This window comes from Polypterus senegalus, chromosome 5 (genome assembly GCF_016835505.1).
Source record: "Polypterus senegalus isolate Bchr_013 chromosome 5, ASM1683550v1, whole genome shotgun sequence".
NCBI classification, from domain to species: domain Eukaryota; kingdom Metazoa; phylum Chordata; class Cladistia; order Polypteriformes; family Polypteridae; genus Polypterus; species Polypterus senegalus.
In genome coordinates, this window is record NC_053158.1 from 168,072,918 (window position 1) to 168,095,610 (window position 22,693).

A 22,693-nucleotide genomic window follows, 5' to 3' on the forward strand; every position below is an offset into this window, starting at 1 on the left:
CACCACCAGGGGGTGCCTGAACAACTCCAGAGTCTGGGCATGCAGCACTTTCGCCACACCTGGAAGTGCTGCCAGAAGAGGAGCAGAGTTCCTATGCAGCACTTCTGCCACACCCGGAAGTGCTGCCAGATGTCAATTTGGAGACTCCTGGAGCACTTCCGGGTGCAGTATAAAGGAGGCTGCCTCGCTTCATTCTGGAGCCGGAGTCAGGTGGAAGAGGACGGAGCTTGTGAGAGAGGTGTGGAGGCGGCTGAAGGAATAAGGACCGAGTTAGTGTGGGGTTTTGTGCACCATCGTTGTGTTGTGTCGCAAAATAAACATGTGTGTTGTGGACATCTGGTGTTTCTGTCTGTGACCGGGTTTTTTTTTACACGTGGTTAAGTTTGTAGATGATCCCAAGCTAGGTTTGGATGGTACAGTGGAACCTCGGTTCAGGAACGTCTCGGTACACGTACAAATCGGTTTACGACCAAAAAGTTCACCAAACTTTTGTCTCCGTTCACGACCACACACTCGGTATACAAACAAGCCAGTTTCCCTTTCGGTTTGTGTGTGCCGATGATTTCCGCACGTGTTGCATTGTTCTCGGTCAGACGTGCGTGCTTGCACGTGCGTGCATGCTTTCGCTGTGAACTCTTTGTGCTCTATTCCATTTCCCTTCCAGTTCGTACATCCCGATTACTGTATTTAAGCACATGTTCAGCCACTCCCTGTTCATTGTTCTCAGTCAGACGTGCGTGCTTTACCTGTGAACTCTTTGTGCTCTACAGTATTTCGTGTGCTTTTGCAGTTAACGATGGCTTCTAAGCAAGTGAAGAGTGGTGAGAAGAAAGTTTTGAAGAAAATTGAAATCAAAGTAAAGAAAGAAATTGTTGAAAAGTATGAGCGTGGCGTTCGTGTTACTGATCTTGCCGCCGAGTACAAGAAGTCAAAATCTATGATTTTGACTATTCTAAATCAGAAAGAATCTATTAAAGCAGCTGATGTTGCAAAATGAGTTACAGCGTTAACCAGGCAGAGGCGTCAACTGCTGGAAGAGGTGGAAAAACTGTTGTGTGGCTGAACGAGAAGCAACTTGCTGGGGATAGCGTAAACGAGGCGGTGTTCTGCGAGAAAGCCAGGAAGATTCATGGCAAATTGCTGCAAAACTATCCTACTACGAGTGGCGAAAGTGAGGAATTTAAAGCCAATAGAGGATGGTTTGAAAACTTTCGTAAGAGAAGTGGCATTCATAGTGTGGTAAAGCATGGAGAGTCTGCTAGTTCCGACACTGAAGCTGTGAAAGAATTCGTGAAAAATTTCACAAAATTAGTGGAGGATGAAGGCTACATCCCACAACAAGTCTTCAACTGCAACGAGACCGGATTGTTCAGGAAGAGGATGCCGAAGAGGACCTACATTACCCAGGAAGAGAAGGCTATGCCCGGGCATAAACCAATAAAGGACAGGTTAACCGTTTTGCTGTGTGCTAACGCTAGTGGCAATGTAAAAATCAAGCCGCTACTCTTTTACCAATTCGAGAAACTCGTGCTTTCAAGCAGCACAATGTAAACAAAGCCAGACTGCCCTCGATGTGGAGGGCAAACACGAAGGGTTGGGTCACAAGGACCTTGTTTTTGGAACGGCTGCACGAGGCTTTCGCTTCCGCCGTAATGCTATATCTCGAAGAGAAACCCCTGCCTAAAAAATGCCTTCTTCTAATGGACAATGCACCGGCACACCCTCCAAGTCTGATCCACCAGCTAAACAGCTAAAAAAAACAGAAACCCAAGAAATTGCAACAGAGAAAACACCTGAAGGAAAACATCCCTCCATCGGAACCAGACTATCCCTCAAAACTGTAATCTCCTCTCCAACCAGTTCCTCCTTACTTCATGCCAGAACTCGACTCATGCATGGTTAGTTTTCTTGGTGGTTTATGGTTAGTTTTTGTATTACGGATTTTTCAAATGTTCATTTTTCGGTTCGTAGTGTGAATTGTTGCAATGTTACTTTTCTCTTTTTTCAAATGTTCATTTTTTTCCCTGTGCTTAAAACTCATTAAAAAGTTTTACAGCGAGTGGTTTGTAGTGTGATTTGTTGCAATGTTACTTTTCTTGGTGGTTTATTAAACTACAGATTTTTCAAATGTTTCTTTTTCTCCCTGTGCTTAAAACTGTGTTTACAGCGATCGGGTCGTAAGGCTATTAGCATGAACTCCTGCAATGTTACTTTCTTGGTTGCTTGTGGTTGGTTTTTAAATAAAGTTCGTATTTGTTCTAATGTTCCTTTTTTTCCCCCTGTGCTTAAAACTCATTTTAAAAAAAAGTGTTTACAGTGATCGGCTCATAAGGCTATAGCGCAAACTCTTGCAATGTTAGTTTTCTCTGTTGTTCAAGGTTTTCTCAGAGTTATTCAATGATTTTACATTTAGTTTACTATTATGATGTGCATTCTATGGTATAATTAACTATATTTGTGCTTAAAAATCTTTAAAAAAATATATTTACATACAGTTCGTACAGTCTGGAACGGATTAATTGTATTTACATACAATCCTACGGTGGAAATTGCTTCGGTTCACGACCAAATAGGTTTACGACCATAGTTTTGGAACGAATTATGGTCGTGAACCGAGGTTCCACTGTATATGATCTAGAATCATATCAATCATCAAATGAATCATTACAGAGAAACTTGTATAGAATAAGAATAACTTGGACAGAGTTGTGGCAGATGAAATTTGAAGTTTTGATCTCTAGACTATAACAGGACATTGAAACGCTTGATAAAGTCCAGAAAAGAGTGACTAGGCAGATTCCACGGCTGCAGAGTATGAGTTATGAGGAAAAATTAAATGAGTTGAACCTTTTCAGTTTCATCAAACTGAGCTTAAGAGGTGAAATGATTGAAGTGTTTAAATTATGAAAAATATTAGTACAGTGGATCCAGGCTATTGCTTAAAAATATCAAGAACATGGTGACAGAGTTGGAAATTTTGCACAGAAGTTAGAAATTGAAGTGGATTACCTAGTAGTGTGTTAGAGATTACAACTTTAGGTACCTTCAAAATCTCAACTACATGTTACTTTCAAGAAATTAGGTGGATACAATTGGCAACCCTTTTTGAGCTGAAAATGCCATTCTTGTGAAACTTTTTCTGTTCTTCTAATTACAAGAAAGAGAGCATCTTATTAATATAACTGTAGACTATGATCTATATGGAAATAAGAAGTTGAATCTTTCCACCCTACACAACTATAAAGTGAGAGGTGACATTATAGAAGTACTTAAAATTAGGAATGATGTCAGCTGTTATGTTAAAACCCTAAAAACAAAAAAAATTAAAAAACAAAAGTAAACCAGGTCTACAAATCCAAGTCTCTTCCTTAAACTATGTTGTATTCTAGTAGGAAACACTAGACTGATGTTACTCAATCAGGTAATTAATTATCAGTCTATGCTTTGGCAGTGGCAGTAATAAAGAAAAAAATAAGATTTCCACCCGGGAACAGGGATCTCTGTTTCACCTTCCATCTGGGACCCCAGAAATATGAAGAGATCTATACAGTTTATGAATGAGGTTCATAAATCAGCATACTTTCACCTTCTCTATTGAAGCTCAAACGTGTTGACAGACTTATTTTCAGCAAATAACAAAATCATGCAAGCTGCAGTAAACCAAATAATGATATTTATTTACAACATAAGGATAATAGAAGATGGATATATGCAAGTATATGTATAGATATATATGCATATAGATACACTAGATATAGAAGAAAGATAATAAACAACACAAAACATAAAATTTCAAAAGCTACAGTAAGTTGAACTTTTTCTCTTCTATAGCGGAAGGAATATAAATTATGAATCCTATCTCAGCTCATCTCTGAATTTAGAAAAAAGCATTTAACAGTTAAAGACTTAACATTCACAAAGGTTATTATGTTTCTGTTAACAAAATACCATAATACATTGGCTGGCTTTATCCTATTAAACTGCAATTAATAATTCTGGTTGGTCTTTTCCAGTACATGTGAAAGAAGCTTAAACACACTTCTTCTTCTTTGTTCGGGAGCTCTTGTTGTTCTCCTTGGTTGTATCTTGTAGTTGTTGGTGGTACTGCAGTTTTCTCTTTGAGGTTTTTTTAGATAGAGTGTCCTCGGTTATAAGCAAAGTTATACCTGGTGGGCAGCTGGTGATCAGTCAGCCTCCATTGTTAGCAAGATGAGCTTGTCACTCTTTGTACAAGGTCTGTCTTGCTCGTGCACTTGCTTTCCATAGCAAGGTTTGGACTTGTGGCCTCTTCATCCAATTCCAATATAGACAAGTCTTCCACACTTCCATTCCTGTACCAGATTACCATTTGGAATAAAGGAGGTTTCTCCAGCCTTTATTACAACCACACCCTGTAGGCAAAATGACAGCAAAATGTATGACCAGTTTAAGAACAGTGAGCTTGAGTAAGAAAGAGCAGATTCGGGGTGTGTTAGTGTTTTTAAAGCAATGAATAGACATCTTGCCACTGTTTTCTTTAGTCTGCATGGTCCCATCCTTTTTAGAAAATTTTGTCCATCAAGGTTGCCAAACATTAAGTTATGTTCCTTATAATTATGAGCAAGTATATAGATGGTGCCTCAGGAGACATCTCTGAGGAATCACTGGGAGATTGATCATATTTATCAGATAAGGTGAAGAGACTGCATTCTGAAGAGGCCCTGTGAAGAGTGAATTGAAATACTTTAGCTGACATTAAGAGTGTTTGGCAGATATTTTTTAAGCAAAATGGATAATGGCAGTCTGTCCTGTACACTTGAACATTATAGCTCTCGTGCAGGAACATTTAGGTGTTGAAATGAAAAGAACCCCCAGACATACTATAAATGTAGAGTCAAACTTGATTGACTTGTTTTATTTTAGACTATTTTAGTGACTACAAATCCTTTAGTCAAACTGAAAGTAGAGGTCCATGCAGAGGCTGCAGCTGATATGCTGCAGAAGAACACGAAGAAAGTGTTGTTGCAGAGACAAGTATTTTTACCCAAAAGGATAACTGCAAGCTTTTAGTAACAATTAAATATTTAAACTTTCTAATTATTCACTTATAATAATCATGTCCCAAATGAAATGACCGAGAAAGAGTATTCAGTAATTAAATAAACTCACATAACCCATAACCATAAGATTAGATGCTAGTTGTATATTAGGGAATGTATGTTTCTTGAACATACATAATGGAAAAATCAAGGTATCTTTTCAAACCAAATGTTTTCCATGCTGTGCCTGAAATGTTTTTTTTTTCTACATCATAAACCCCAAATCAGTGAGCCAGTGTTTTTAATCTTTCAGCTGAAGGCCTTATAATCAGTTTTGATTCTTATTTTATTCTACAGGACAAGCCTTTTGTACACCAAAGAATCAATTTCTGCTTTATTGTGTGAAACAAAATCAATTAGATTTTTGATGGTCTGATTTCAAAGAGCCAGGTGGTAGCCATTCTGATATTGTAGCTAATGCACCTTTGACAGTATTTAAATCACAATGAATGCCTTGCTATTTTAAGAATTTTAGTATCTCTATGCTCATGTTTGTTCTGAAGAGCAGATTAGAAATGTGCTAATGAATAGAATGTGCATTGTGAAGTTTTGAGGACTGGTTTCAAATGAAGAATGCTATAATCCATGAACTACTAAGAAGCGTCTTTTCAGCAATGCTTTTCTCCTAGAGAATTTACATTTTATTCCAATTCTTAATTCAACTTGATTAAGTTTACAACAATTTTAACATGTGATAGTCCTAACATTTCTGGAGTACAGTGGAACCTCGGGTCACGACCATAATTCATTCCAAAACTCTGGTCGTGACCCAAAGTAATTTTCCCCATAGGATTGTATGTAAATACAATTAATCCGTTCTAGACCATACGATCTGTATGTAAATATATTTACTTTAAAGATTTTTAAGCACAAAAATTGTTAATTTTACCATAGAATGCACAGTGCAATAGTAAACTAAATGTAAAAACATTTAATAACACTGAGACAAACACCCAGGACTGCGCTCGCTCTCTCTCTCTCTCCTGCATCAGCTTTCTCCTCCTGCTTCCTGTCTTCTCCTGCAATCTCCCATTCTTTCCTGTGCTTTTCTTTTCCCCTTTAGCCAACTCGCGCTTCTATTTATGAAGTGCCGTGGCAGTTGTGGCAATCAGCAGCTCCTGGGAACAATTACGAATGCGGACCACTTCTCACCTGTGGACTTAGGTGAGAAACGCCCACATCACAAACTCCTCAGGAACCGCTTCGGCCACACACCACCACGTCTCCTTGCTAAGCCGCGAGTACAGTGATTATTTATTAAAACTGGCCTTTTTGACGGGAGCTGTGGACCTGCTATACCACAGGTGGAAGCGGGTTGAGAGGAGGTTACAGTTTTGAGTCCCTCTGTGTGATGCACCAAGAACAATGTACAGTACAGGGAGAGACTAAACACGTGCAGAAATCATCAGCATGCACGAACCAGAAGGGAAACGAAATAGAGCACAAAGAGTTCACACTGAATGCACAGGGAGAGACTGAACACGTGCGGAAATCATTGGCACGTATGAACCGGAAGGGAAACTGGCTTGTTCGTCAACCAAGTTTGTGGTCGTGAACAGATGCAAAAGTTTGGCAAACTTTTTGGTCGTAACCCGATTTGTACGTGTTCAGAGACGTTCGTGAACCGAGGTTCCACTGTAAATGCTTTATTAATAAGCACAATGAATTTCTCATATTTAGTTTTGTGAAAAATGTTGGTGTTATTAGAATTTCCAAAAAATGAAAAGCCAAATCAAATGAACCTTTTCAAAAAGCCACAGCTCATTTATTAAATAATATATTTAATGTGATAATTCAGTTATGCAATCAAGGTTAACTGTAAAAAGAATACTCCATGTAGTAAACTTGAAACAAAAAGAAATAAATTATAAAATTGCTAAATGCAAGCACAGTGCTAAACTGTATGAAGTGAACACAGATCCAAATATTATTCGAAATGAAGATCTGAAAGACATAAATCTGAATATTAAAGGTAGGGTCAAAAGAAGCAAAGAGTCTTCAAAGACACGAGCAATGAAACTATGTAAAAAGTCTCAAAAGAAATGAGAAAACCCTAAGACCAAACAGTGAGACTAAAAGGAGTGCGAGGTAAGATACAATACTGTGTTTCTTTGATGACCTGAGTTGTCCACAGTCATGTGCCTATTCCATCTCCCGGGACGTTGATGGAGATGGAATAGTACACATGTACTTTGTCAGCATGCCCGTGTCGATCAAACATAGGAACCTCTACAGTTTACTTGTGACTTTACACTGTAGGAAGATAAGTAAATAAATATAGGTAAATAACATTCGATCTGGTTTTTATATAAGTAACATATACATGTTTTTTTATATAAAGACCATCACAAAACATAATCACAAACAGGACTTTGCACGATACCTTGGCAAGCTCTGTAAGCCGTGCTGTTTTGTTGGAAGGACATGTGAGGGGCATACTGAATGGCAGGATGACGCCTGACTTGTTGTTGCATCCCAACGGTGCCATCTTTCATCTTCATGCCTGGTGCAGCTGCGTTGTTCTTATATGTGAGTGGATGTTTCTTGTGGGGATGGCTTCAGTTTTCTCACTCTGATGTAGAACCTCATCCTCATCTGAATTCACCTCTGCTATAGCATGTCTGTATTTTGAAAACAGCAGTGTCAGATCAGGGCGAGCATGAACATGACTGATAAATTTACACCAGCTGTTACAGACTCAAATCAAATATATGTTTTTATTCTGTAATAGTAAGAATAAGAGCAGTTCACTTCTCAAAACAGAGGTGTCTGGGATCAAGCCGGCGACCTTTTGATTACCAGTCAGCATTTCTTACTGCTGCTCCACCAAAGTGGTCATATTAAGGGTGTGTCAATGTCGTTTCCTAACGCAAGTTCTTTTTCTGCAGTTATATTCTTGAATAAAAGCGCACATGTTTTGTTATACTTGTACCTTTTGTGAAAGTGTTTATTTGATATTTGGACTTCAGGCATTATACACTTCATATCTACATTTTGTCAAATATTGCTAAAACCTGAAAAACATTTTCAATGACTGTTTTCAGACACAGGTTTACCTGTAAATGTTACTCCTTGTTGTGTGTTACTATGAAAGAGGAATAAAGGAAAAGTATATTTGCTTTACTGCTTAGTGGTAGAGCTATTGTGGCAAAACAGAAATTAAAAAAATACATACTGTATATAACTTAAGATACTGCTGAGATCCATTTAATAAAAACAGAAATACCTCCTGAAAAGCAAACAAAATGCTACCCCAAGTGGTATTTAACAATGAAGGAACAAAATGCATAGTATTAGGATATTATTTTTATAAAATTGTTATATTAACTGGAAATGGACAAGTAAAAAAGAGTTTTTGCTGTAGAGCTTTTATTTTAGACAATCAAGTGATGAAATAATTATTTCTCCAAATGTATGTGATTAAGATTCATTTGGGTTTGCTGATTGTGATCCAAGACCAACTGTTCTAAAAGTAGAGAACCTGTCTTTTTGATACTTTCAGAAAACTTCATTCAGACTATGGTCAAAGAACTGGGGAAGCACAATATCAATGTGGAGGACCTGAGTCCCAAAGACCTGGACAAACTTGCTGATGTGATTGCTCAGGCATTGCAAGTTGTAGACGGCAACAGTGTTGGCCAAAAACCTATTAAAGGGCAAAAAGAAATGAAAAGACTTTCATTTTTCAAACCACAGGAGTTCTCAGAAAAATCATTAGGAAAAGAGGATGCAATGCCAGGTAATACACTCCAAAGTAAGTAGAACCAGAATGTTTCTTACTCCTAAATCTGAATGTATAGGAGGAGAGAGGTAAAGCCAGGGAAAAGGAATGCACTTTAACTGGTCTGAGACAGATTATTAGGAAGTGATTCAGACCAGGGAATTTAGGTGTTTGCAGGCACCATACCGGTCTGTGGTGGTGGAGCAAGAGCTCAGTCTAAAGACAAAGCTTTCAGTTTACTAGTTTAACTATATCCCTATCTTCACTAATAGTCTTGAGCTGTGGGTAATGACTAGAAGAATGAGAGCTTGATTACAAGTGGCAGAAATTAGGTTTCTTAGCAGGATGGCCAGGATGACAATGCATGATAGGGTGAGAAGCTCAGCGATTTGGGAGAGCCTCAGACTAGGGTTAATGGTCCTCCATTGGTTTGGGCATGTCAGAAAAATGTACCCTGGGTGGCTCCCCCTACATCTGCTCTGGGCATGCCTCACTGGGTGGAGACCCTGCAGTAGAACCAGGACACACTGGAGAGATTATATTTCATGGCTGGCTTGGGAACACCTTGGAATTCTCCAGGAAGAGCTTGAATCTGTAACTGGTGACAAGGAAGTCTGTGTTGATGTGCTTGGTCTGCTGCTTCCATGGCTCTCACCAGGAAAAGCGGATGGGGAGATGAGATTAGATGATGAAAGTCATGGGATGTTTGCAAGTGATATGTAATGCATCCATGGCTTCTGCGTATAATTTAAACTGTAAATCTTAAGTAGCTGTGAGCTCGCCTAAGCAAGTGATTTAATATTTTTCGAATTTGGGTAAGTTTTTTGTTGTTCATTGTAATTTCTTTACACCACTTGAGTTGTGAGTCAGTTTCCTGCGATTTTATTTTATCCCATTGACAAAGTGGTCCATTATTGTTTTTGTTTACTTTATGTTCTGAATGGATAAATTCCTGCTATATCTATATTCTAAAAATAGGAGATAATCTGCTTTCAATAATCAAAATGATAATCTGCAATTCTACATTATTTCAGGGCTCGGTAATACCTTATCCTCCTTCTGTAACCCAACCCCCTTTAATGCACCACAGTAAGTAGCTAGCAGCTTCTTGGCTACCTGGAGCAAATCTCTCTTTCAGTACATTTCTTAGAGTTTGTAAACAGTTTCTTACATTTTATTAATATTTCTGCATGCTTTGTTTTTGTATTTTTTTTTGTATGGAACATTTGGATTATTTTTTTTCATTTGTTGTTAACAGAGACACAGCTAGAAAAAGAAGAAGATGATAAAATTCCATCTGAAAAGGTATTCGTTCTTTTATTATTTTTATATTCCATCACAGTACGTACTGGTTAAACTTTACAACTAATGGCAAACTAAAAATTGTGAATGTAAAACGTAAGAGGTACAGGAAATGACTGTACAATGTTTGTCATGGCTACCTGATTGAATCCCGGCCTGGTCTTTGTGGAGTTTGCACACTCTGCTGATGGCCACCTGGGTTTTTCCTTTAAACTTCCAAAAATGTTTATTAGTCAGTGACACTAAATTTGGACCACTACATGCAGTTTTTGGTGCATACAAGTGTGAAATGAGATTACACCAGTGTGCTGGAGTGTCTCCCGCTTGACACCAGGTGATAGCAGAATAGGCTCTGCTTCGCTATGGCCCTGAATTGGGTAAGGGTTTTTCATAAAACAGAAGAGTAAGTAGAAGTGGAAAGGTTAATTCATTTATTTTTCCTATGACAGAGGAAATATTAAAAAGTAGTGAGTATAAAATTAATTTTGTGCTCATATCCTAATGAATGTCTGCCAGTTCATAGTTTGGAGGAGGGCTTGTTACCACTCTATTATTATAACCACAACATTATTATTCTGTCTAAGGATTTTTACACACTTCATGTTATTGCAGCAGTACGTTTATTTAATTTAATAATTTATTAGTGGGTTCATATAACTGTTTAGGCTAGCAGTGTACCTGAGAACAGTCTTCCCTAATAAGAGACTATAATAGAAGACAGCTGTATTATCTTTGATTAGTTGCAATAGTGGACGTAAATAAAAGACAATACATTTGCTTTGCTTGTTTCTTACAGGATACCAGCTTGGTTGCAAAATTGATAGAGTATCTGGATAGGAACCCAATTACTACATCCCCTTTCCTGGAAGGTGCATCTCAGGAGTCCCAGAGCATAGAATCAGTACGATCCGATGACTCCAGTGAAATTCCTGAAGAACCAGTTGTAACTGGAGTGGAGAATGTAAAGAGTAGAACCATCCAGAAAGCCCTTTCTGTAGAGAAAAAGAGTGAGGAAGTAGACAAGAACATGAAAGAAGCAGCAGAGCTTCAGCGCTGGATTCATGAAGGCCCTGTTGTTGATGAAAGCACCTACTCTGAGCCCCAAAAGAAGGACATGCAGTTTGAGGAGGAGATACAATTGGATGTGAAATCTGCTTCTAGCAGTGAAAATAATGATGAATATGGATATATTGTAACCAATAAAGAGTGAGTATTTGCTTTTTATCCCATTTTATTTAAAACAAATTTATACTTAAAGCCCAAATTTCTTTTATATTCCATTTTTACAGGCAATTAAATATATAAAGGTCTGGTCATTAAGATTCAGTATACTTTTACATATTACGAGGGACATTCAAAAAGTGACATTTCACAAAGGGGCATTCAACACTTTTTTAACTCTATTTATTAAGAATTTCAAAAACAAATGACATCACTTTTCTATATACTCACCTTTGTTTGTGATACAATTTTCCTAGCGTTGTACCAACTTTTTAATTCCAAATTACTACTCCTCCCGGCTCCACCATTCCCAATGAAAATATAAGAGCGGCAAATATAAGTGCGGAAACTTTTTGAACGTCCCTCGTATTTTCAATGTAGGCAATTTGTGAGTCTCTAAGAGCCTCAAATATAATGAGGAAAACAAGGAAAGATATTTGAACAAAGGTCTTGCAGAGTGGATGCCAATTTGACATGGATTAATATTTATGTAGTTCTGAAGACAGTTATTTGTCGAGAAGTGATCAGGTGATGCAATATTCTAAAAGGAGTAGAGACACTCCTCAGCTTTGAAACTAGATATCAGTAGAAGAGGTTACAGACAGACAGAAGAGCCAATCCAGTCCAATAAAAAGATTGTATATTGTCAGTATGGTGGACATTTTACGGAAATGCTATGCTTACCATCCTTCATATTGTTTGTTATGAAATCGAGAGGAATCCTTAGTCCACTTCTACTTTTTTTGTTCATCTTGAAATTAATTTTTGAAGGTTGAAAGCTGTCAGCAGCTGAAATACTGTGTATTCGTGAGATTAACTTATTGCCATGGGATAGATTGCTACCATCTCCCAACCTTGGTAGCCACTACACATGGTTGGTATAGTTTTTTGACGTACAAATGTACAAGTCGTACCCTTCTAGCCTTACTACACTGTATATTACAAATGGATAACCTCAGGCAACCTGTTGCTGTCACAGTGTCATTCTGATTTACATTCCAAAATAGATTAGAGACAGGATTTATCTAGTAATGAAGACTTTTGTCTTTAGTGATGGACTTTGATGATTTCATTAATTATTTGAAAACTGTAGAATGGTTTTTAAATAGTACAGCAGCCGCTTGAGTTCCTTGATGGTGTTTTTCACTTAGAAGACACACAGCAGACCTTTTTGTACAGTATGTGTTGCACAGGAATTGAATATAGGGTGTTACTTAATGAAATTGTTATAAATACTACTCTCCTTCCATCTGATGGTACCATAAGAGGCATAGTAATCTGGAAATGTAAAAGTCAGTCATTACTGACTATCAGATTTTCTAGTTAGTTCCATACTGCTTATGCACTTCAAGTAAATTCAGTTCAGCTACTTCCTTTTTGTCTTGATGAAAGTTATGGTGACAGCATGTTGAATCAGACAGGTCTAGTCACCCTTCCCTAAAAGTCACCTTGTACTTATGAAGCATTTCTAGGCTCTCTCAGGCAAGCTTTGTTTGTCTCTATAGTTGGACATGTCTGTTCCTTCTCCTGTGGGGCCCAACCAAGGGTATATCCTCAGTGTATTCCCAAATTTACCATTATTGGATCTTCGTGACTTGGAAAAACATTAGTTCTACTGCACATTCCTTCTGTAGGGCTGAACACCTTACTACACCATAACAAGAGAGCAGAAAAATGCCATCTTGGCTCTTGTTTCTCTCAGACTTTCAAGCCCTAAGGATCGGCTGTATATCATTGATGCCCAGGTTTTCTGCAGCTGCCAACTCCTTCTTGAACCTGGAAAAATTAATAGCCATGAAACTGGGATTGAAACTGGAAGAACACATATCACAGCAAAGACAGGTGTAAACATGCAATTACTGCTTTTTATTTGCCAATCAAAACAAAGCAGAGGGTAAAAATCTCAACAAATAAATAATCAAGTATAAAACAGTGTCCTGTAAGAAACTTAATATCCTTCTCTCTCATTATGCCCTGTTCACCCATGTCCAAGGTATCACTGAATGACTTTCTGTGTCAGGTACCTCCGTTCAGTGTTCTCAGAGTTGCAGGAAGCACAGCTCCGTCTTCCTGATGCCTCTGCTAGCATCTGCAGGATTCCTAGGAGCATCTAAATGCTTCTGCTGTCAACTACTCAGCATGATGATCTCGACCTCAACTGGTGCGTCTCTTACACCACTAAGTGGCAGGTTTCTCCTCTCCTCTCTCTTTGCCAATCAAACTTCATATATAACCTATAAACAACAGAATCACCTAAACTCAATTCAGTCTGAAAAGTACATTATATGCACATAGATTATATTTTTATATACAGTATATCATAACCAAAATAGTTTAAATTATATTGTGATATAAATAAATAGAGGGAGGGCGGCACGGTGGCGTAGTGGTAGCGCTGCTGCCTCGCAGTTAGGAGACCCGAGTTCGCTTCCCAGGTCCTCCCTGCGTGGAGTTTGCATGTTCTCCCCGTGTCTGCGTGGGTTTCCTCCGGGCACTCCGGTTTCCTCCCACAATCCAAAGACATGCAGGTTAGGTGGATTGGTGTTTCTAAATTGGCCCTAGTGTGTGCTTGGTGTGTGGGTGTGTTTGTGTGTGTCCTGCGGTGGGTTGGCACCCTGCCCAGGATTGGTTCCTGCCTTGTGCCCTGTGTTGGCTGGGATTGGCTCCAGCAGACCCCCGTGACCCTATATTCGGATTCAGCGGGTTAGGAAATGGATGGATGGATAAATAGAGAGTTTTGTACTCTTTGCTTTCCTCATCACAATATTTATTAGAACATTGTTATTGTACACTTAGCAGATGTGATTACTCAGTACAGCTTACAAGATTATGATACATTAGATTTCTCAGATATATACAGTTTGTTCAGAATTAGAGTACAGGCAATAAATGACATAATCAGGATCATAGATTGAGTTACAGTCAAGGGCTGAGCTGACAAAGTGCTTTAAAGCCACAGTAAGAGGTGAGCAAGAGACAAGCTTCAATTAATCATACACAAGTTTATTGTGATACAGTATGTGCGCACGCAGCCATCTGCACCTTGATCAATCTCTCAGCCAAGCCTTTGAGAGTCAAGTGGCAATGAGTGTCCCTAAAGCAAATCCCTTGTGTTTTCTTTTCAATGCAGCCCTCTTTCATGTGTCCTGAAAATGAGTTGTCAATTTGAAATTTAGGTTCCAGAGTTGTGTTTTTTGTGCATTTCCAATTTACAGTCAGGCAGTTATGGCCTTTTTTCCATTACTCAATTTATCTTTACTGATGTATGTATTTATTTATGTCTCAAATGTTAACTAATTCACTTTAAGATCAGAGGTGGTAGGAATGTACCCTGGCAGCATCAATTCCTAAGACAGGAACCAGCCCCAGGTTTAACTCCTACACATACAATCGGTTTAGGTTTGGGAGTCAACCTAATCTTCAAGTAATATGAGAAACCCTACGTGGACCCTAAGAGAATGATGTGACCTCAAGTTAAACGCCAGTCCTTGGAGGTGTGAGACAGCTGCACTAACCACTGCACCTTTCATGATATTAAAGAGGTATATAGGCTATGTACTCGTGTCCACATCAGACCTTAGAGAAACACAACACTACTTTCTTAACATCTCATGATAAAAGCAGCTTTAGACACTGTTTATTTACTGTAGAAAAACAATTATGTATAAAATGGAATATTTCTTTTCAAAGTAAAAACAAGGCAGCCATGTCCTGTCAAAATGCAAAGTAAAACATGGAAAATGGGTTTATTAAAAAGTTCAAAATTTTCTGTGTGTAATAGCACTTGAATTCTACACTGTATAATGGTACTGAAGTGTTTTGTTACCATGGCTCAGTTTTCTGTCATTTAGTGCATAATGTTATTCTTTTTAGTAAAACACCACACTACACTATTTTAAAAGGCATGCAGATATGATCTTATTGCTAGCGAAATGTGATTCACGGCAGGTCTTACAAAAGCACTGACTATAGTCTTTTTATGTAGCTGCTACATATGCCATGTGAACATATTACTTCTTAAGACTCTACCTGCTCACCAAAATGCTTTTAAAACTGAGAATTACTGTCACTTTATCATGTGTCATGGGCATTAGGCACCATTCATCAGATTTAATGGTTAGGCCATAACAAATTCAGCTTTTGAAAAGCATTCAGACACCTATGTAATAATAAAGTCAGGTTCTCAGAATTTGTCTTTTTAAACAAGATATTTTTATGTTTTACAGGCATCTGTGAAATGATTTTCTTTGAGCTCCTATCGATTATGGAGCAGTTGGGAGCAGGTTTGACAAATGAAGAACCACTGAGTAATAACTTAGGTGTGGAACAACCGGCACAAACAAGCCATACTAGTCACTTGAATATCAGTCTCATTTAGGAGCATTTTTTTTTTAGTATTAATTTTTTTGCAGAGGTAAAAAGATTTTAGTTCATAGTAATGAAATGTTCATTAAGATTGACCACTGAGAAAGTGCATTGACCTAATTTCAATTTGGGTCAACTGAAAGCCAATCTTAGAAGTATTCCTATTAAATAGTTAAATGATTATTTTGCGTATATATCATAAGGTTAAGCAACTTCAAGTCTTTGAGTTTGTTGGTACAAAGTGCCTTAAGAAATAATTATTTTTATAAAAGATAAAAGGCTGTCTACCAAATTTAAGTTGTGAAATCTAATATGCTAATAAAAGAGAAGTATATGTAATTTAATAATGATTTGGGCAGAGGCTATTAAATGGCAAACAGAGGAGAGACTGAAAGTGGATTCTACAGAATCAACATTTTTTAATTGGTCATTAAGGCTTTGAAGATGATGGTGAAGGCTATTGTACACAATCCTGCTGAAATGGACAATGTAGAACACTCTGGAACGGGCTGAGAAACCACTGCACATATGTTTTGAAAATGACAACTGTAGCCTTTGCTTAAGGATGTTGGGACTTTAAAGGTTAATATACTGCAGGATTCATGAATACTTTGTTGACAACTGGCTGTAGCTTAATGCACTTTACATTGATTTCTATTTCCAGTATTAGGAGCCCTACTAAGCAAATGAAAAAGGTGTCTTTTTCTATTGCTTTTTCTCTCACTTGCACATTTCTTTCTAATATATCTATTTACAAGAGCAGGAAGATAGCTTTTAAGTATTTTGTGATAAGAAATGACACAGAGCAGCATGAGAAGGGATAGGGCTCTATGGGCTACCCTTTTTAATTATTGTTGCATGTTGTTATAAGGATAAATGACATTATTGTGTGTTTGTCTGTTGGTCTGGAAATGACAGTGTTTTGTGGTTGTGGTGGGCTTTTGTGATCAGCAAGCCGGAGGAGACAGGAGAGGAGGTGGGGCTTGAAGATGTCTTCTGAAAACTGTTTCTTGTTTGAAAAGGAGACTATGTAAGCTACTCTGAAACCTCACAATATTTCCCAATTTACCCCTCAAATTGGTCCCTGTGAGAGATGCACCAGCCTACTGCCTTTAACTATATATACCTTACAGTCCTCAGTTGGCTCGAATGCCAATAACTTGCAACCCAAGGTAAGACAAATTACTTGCTTTATTGAATAGAATAACAGATTTCAGCTGTGCTAAATCTATAGGGAAGGTTTCTCTACTAACCAATTAGAATTTAAACATAAATGAATTAAGACTGATGTGGGACTCTGGAGCAATGTCTGCTGAAAGTAGGGCTTTGCAGTCATATGTGGATAATAATTTACATATCAGTAATTTCCAGCAGAGCCAGTAAAAGCTATTTGCAATAGCAGAAAGGCCTTGGCTATATTTTTGATCAGTTTATTGATACCTTGATAAAAAAGTATTAATTTGTTTTAAAAAACATGAACACTTTTAGGTGATTCCAAACTTTTGAATGCTAGAGTATGTCTTTATTTTTCTTGATATTAAAATTGTTTTATTATTCACATATGATAAGTAGATGTATAGAATGTCCCCCTCATTTTTCATCACAGTGTCTGCCCCAGTAAGTCCTGTAAGCAAAAATTCCTTCCTTGTATCAGCCTGAATCCTGATAAATTTTCTTCATTAACCTTGTCACCTCTTCCAAACGTTTTCCAAAAGATGGCATTATTAAGGGTTCCATAGAAATGAAAATACAACTTTTAACTGCCCTGTAAATCTTGCTATTAACTCCTTCTCCAACTCAAGAAATTCAGTAAAGGCTGTTTAAAACACACACAACTAAAGACACCATTTTGAGGGCCAGCTGTGTGGGACATTTCACAGTCACATAATGCTCAGACCATTTCTGTTAATTTTGACTAAAATATAGAAAGTGTTACAAATATATGGGCAATGTTGGTATACCTCACACACATACTGTGTATGTTTGTACAAACAAGCTGTGGTATGTGAGCCTGTGCTTCACTCCAGGATCTTGCATTTCATTACTAAAGAACCTCTGAACAGTACACATTTTATTTAACACAATGAGTCAGTTTGTATTTTGTAAGAATTGGCTTATATTTGCTGTGTGTTTTTTGCTTTGCTGAGGACAGCTTGTATAGATTGTACAACATCTAATGAATATGTAAGGGTTAGGTATGATTAGAGCATTAGAACAATCTAGACGAGAACAGACGATTCAGCCCAACAAAGCTCACCAGTCCTATCCACTTATTCTTTCTAAAAAAACATCAAGTCGAGTTTTGAAAGTCCCTAAAGTCTAACTGTCTATTGTTCTTTGTGTAAAGAAAAACTTCCTAATGTTTGTGTGAAATTTACACCTGTGTCACTGTGTTCTTGATGAACTCATTTTAACATAACAGTCTCAATCCACTGTAAACACTTCAATCATGTCACCTCTTAATCTGCTTTTACTTAAACTGTATAGGCTCAGCTCTTTTAATCTTTCCTCATAATTCAAAACCTGTAGCCCTGGAATCAGCCTATTTGCTCGTCTCTGGACCTATTCTAGTGCTGCTATGTCTTTTTTGTAGCCTGGAGACCACAACTGCACACAGTACTCCAGATGAGGCCTCACCAGTGCGTTATAAAGCTTGAGCAGAATCTCCTTGGACTTGTACTCCACACACCGCATTATATAACCTAACATTCTGTTTGCCTTCTTAATGGCTTCTGAACACTGTTGGCAAGTCGATAGCTTAGAGCCCACTATGACTCTGTGACGATGTGGGCTCAGTTCCATGCTCCCACTTCCTTTTTGGGTGCTCTTGAACCCGACACCATCAGTAATGTAACCGGATGAGCTGGACAATGAGGACACCAAATGAAGCAACTAGGAATAGTGTAATGTGCTGAAGTGCTTTTATTAAAAACCAACAAAACAAATCCAAAGTGTTCAAATAAATAGTGCAGTGCAATCAAAAGTCAATAAATAAACAATCCGTTAAAACAGGGTGAAATGTGGAGGTTAAAATCCAATAAATAATTCCTTTAAAGCCAAGATTAAAATACTAGCTGGAAGCAGTCCTTTAAAAACCCGGTGCCTTCTTTAGCTTACGTTTCCTGCAGCTGACTTCTCCTACTGGTCTGGTAGCCTTTTGGTCCCTGGCTCCATAGGGCTCTGCCAGACCGAGACTCTGATTTCCCCAGCGACCAGGGTGCTCATACTGGGGCTTCCACCTCCCAAGCCGTCCTCGATCGTGCTCACATTTGCTCCTCGGCAAAACTCTGCTGAACTGGGCTCAGATGTATTCAGAAGTCAATGCCATTCTCAGTTCTAATGAATTGGCAAGAAAAGAAGAATCACTATTGACTGTTGTGTCAATGCTACTGGCTTCTCTACTAAAATAAGAAATCTATTAAATACCCCAATCTGCTTAAGCCATGAGACCAGTGCACATAAACAGTTGTCCAGTAACAAAGCCATCGGAGACAGACCATTTATGACTGCTGAGCCTCATTGGATAGCACAATTAAAATTAAATTGCCTGGGCAGGGATGTAGGTTTTCAATAGCAAAAGCAGAACTACATGCTTCAAGACTGGAAGGATTGGGTGTTCTATTGCCAGGTACAAATATTTCTGTTTTTCAGAGCTGCCAAAAGGATTTGGTAAATTTCCTGGCATGGATTGACCTTTGTTTCTATGTTGATGGCTATTCACAGCTTTGGGTTGTGGACATGGCCCACAACAACAGGGTCTTTTCATTGATTCCTCACTGTTAGATGAACTATCTAAAAGATGTCTTCTTATAAGATTCCAGTGTCCACTCTTAAATACCCACTAGCTAAGTAAAAACATGAAAGAACCCTACAAAAATATGGAAGTCTTATAGAAACATATATAATACAATAACTACAACTAGAGCATCTGTAGTGTTATAAAAGTAGTGGCACAGCCACTGGGAATGCCGGTCGTGTGTAACAAGTACAGTTCTTTATTTTACGAATGGGATAGCCATGCTAAAGAGTTTCGTTACAGAACTGTCTGCTCCATAAGCTTTTGGTTCCAGGGCCAAAACGTGTGGCACATAAACCGCTTTTTGATCCAACAAAAACAATTTTTGCCTCCTCTTCCTATAAGACAAATGAAAAATTTATAAAAGTGATGAATAAGGAAGATGAATGATTTTGATATTTGAGACAGATGTTTCCACGAATAGCTGATGCTAAGACTAAGGAAGGATATTTTTGTTGGTCCTCAAATCATACACATTATCAATGACAAGCAGTTTATAGATCTTCTAAAGGGGTATTCAAGGATGTTGCTGAGAATTTTCTTGGCAAATACAGAGAACTGTATGTAGTATGTCCAGCTGATTGGCATTGTGTGCAAAGTATGCAAAACCATGAAACAAACCTATTGTTCAAGATTCATGTTCTGTATTCTCACTTGTCGATCTTGGTGCTGTCAGTGGCGAACATGGTGAAGGGTTCACCGGGACATTTCAACGATGGAAAACCAGTATCAGAGCAAATGGAATATTTCACTGCCTCCTGACTGTTGTTGAACATTTAAACAAAAAGCATCAGATACTGAGTTTAGTCACAAATCAACAGCATTTTTAGCTGAAATGTTGTAATGCAATGTGTCAGCATCGTTTAGTGATTACATACACTGATGTAAAAAAAAGCAACTAACTCAAATATGTATATATAAAAAGGAGTTTACATGTTCTGTTCCTCTCTGATGTTTTTATTTTAGGTATTCTGGTTTTCTTCAAATACTGTTCACCTTTAGGATGTACAACGTAGACTGATTAATGACTCTAATTTAGATATATATGAATGAGTATGGGTGTGATATAATCAAATGGTGCCCTATCCAGATTTGGTTCTTGCCCTGTGTCCAGTGCTGCCATAATAGAATGTGGCTTCTTTTGACTCTTTTGAATTAGTGTGTCCTAAGAAAACTGGTTAATGCACATTCTGGATGTCGTTTTTGTGTTTTTATAAGTTTTAAGTAAAATACTGTTGTAAAATCATATATCACGTTGTCAGTGGAAATGGGCAACCTGCTGTTGAAGAAGACTTACAGAGAAGAGGCTCATGTCACACAAACATATATATTTGTGTAGTAATGAAGAAAAACATAAAATTCAGCAGTTCAGTGCTAAAATGTTAATTATATTTTAGAAGAACATTGGAAATCTTTCACTCCATTATTACACAATGTGACTTGAAGTTTTCAAGACTTTGCATGACACTTGATGTACTGATATTTTCAAATTTAAAGTACAAGAAGCATTACTGTGTCCTCCAGGAAATTGGTTGACACATTAATAATTGTTGCTTTGGGGGAGCAGAATGCAGGTAGCAAGAGTTTTGATCAGGCTTCTGTAACCTACTTCAATTATATCAGAAAGACCTTACATGGCTTTAGAATAATTGAGTCACATACTTCACACTTGGGATTCATATGTGTTAATTTGATGCTTTTCAAAACATATTGAAAAGCATCAGAAATGATATGGAAAGACGCAAAGAAAAAAATTTGGAAGTTTATTGAAGTATGTGTGTGTGTTTGGTACATTCTTGGCTATGAAAGTACAATTTTTTACTGGGTCATCCTTTCCATGTAATATAATCAATGGAAACAGCCACTTAAGTTTGCAGCATTTGTGTTTTGGTGTACAGTCACCTTTAGAGCAGGCCACAGTAATCTTTTTTTTTTTTTATTAATTTTATTATAATCAATACATAGCAATCAAGTTTTACAAAAAAAAATTATGCTAAGAACAGATCGATCCCCACCCTTGAGAGAGAGAGCAAGCCAAATGGTGTAAAATTTAAGGCTTGTAAAAAATACCTAAATCAACAAATTCTCTGTGCTTTATAAACTCATTTCAAAATATTACTGATTAGATCCTGCCATGTTTTGAAAAAGTCTGCACAGATCCTCTAACTGAGTATTTGATTTTTTCCAATTTTAAATAATATAACACATCAGTTTCCCACTGACTTAAAAGAGGAGAGTTTGGGTTCTTCCAGTTTATCAGAATAAGTCTGCGTGCCAACAGTGTAGTGAATGCAATCACAATTTGTTTGTCTTTCTCCACTTTAAGACCCTCTGGAAGAACCCCAAACACAGCTGTTAATGGGTTAGGAGGGATTGTGAGTCCAAGACTGTCTGAGAGGTAATTAAAAATTTTTGTCCAGAATAATGTTAATTTGGTGCAGGCCCAGAACATGTGACCTAGTGAGGCTGGGGCTTGGTTGCAACGTTCGCAGGTTGGATCATGCCCTGGAAACATTTTGAGAGTTTTAGTCGAGACAGATGTGCTCGATATATAATTTTGAGTTGTATAATTGTATGCTTTGCATATGGAGCTTGAGTGAATTCTCTGCATTGCTACTTTCCACTCCTTTTCTGATATATTAATTGAGAGGTCATTTTCCCAGTGTCCTCTTGGATCTTTGAAAGGAAGGGATTGTAAAAGGATTTTATATATTGTAGAGATGGAGTCTAACTCCTTGAAATTGAGCAATAATTTTTCCAGCGTGGATGAGGGTGCAAGATGAGGAAAATCTGGAAGGTTCTGTTTAACAAAGTTCCTGATTTGAAGATAGTGAAAGAAATTTGTAGCTGGAATGTTAAATTTGGAATGTAATTGTTCATAGGATGCAAAGACGTTGTCTATATAAAGATCTCTAAGCAAGTTAATTCCAAATTTTTCCAGATATTAAAACTGCATATGTTTGTGAGGGTTGAAAGAGGTGGTTCTTTTGCAGGGTGCCACAGAAAGAAGCTTCTCCGTCTTAAAATGCTTTCTACATTGGTTCCAGATTCTAAGTGAGTGGAGCACAATTGGGTTATTAGTGTATTGCCGATAACGTGTGTTTATTGGAGCACAAGCAAGGAATACAAAGAAGTACTGCAGGATTTTACTTCTATTGCGGTCCATGCCTGTGTATGTTCTTCTATTTGTGTCCAGGTTCTTATCGACTG

General features: G+C 37.8%; 1 protein-coding gene across 2 annotated transcripts in view; it reads left to right on the forward strand.

The window, feature by feature from the left end:
• The window catches only part of ptprn2 (protein tyrosine phosphatase receptor type N2), a 1,088,657-nt gene that overhangs the window by 412,107 nt on the left and 653,857 nt on the right, over positions 1-22,693 (forward strand). Inside the window, exons 7-9 of one of the 2 annotated variants that reach the window (XM_039753609.1) lie at positions 8,581-8,832; positions 10,058-10,104; positions 10,898-11,307. In XM_039753609.1, coding sequence (XP_039609543.1) covers positions 8,581-8,832; positions 10,058-10,104; positions 10,898-11,307 — 709 coding nt within the window. The remainder of the gene's footprint in view (positions 1-8,580; positions 8,833-10,057; positions 10,105-10,897; positions 11,308-22,693) is intronic. The other variant, XM_039753610.1, reaches the window with a different exon arrangement.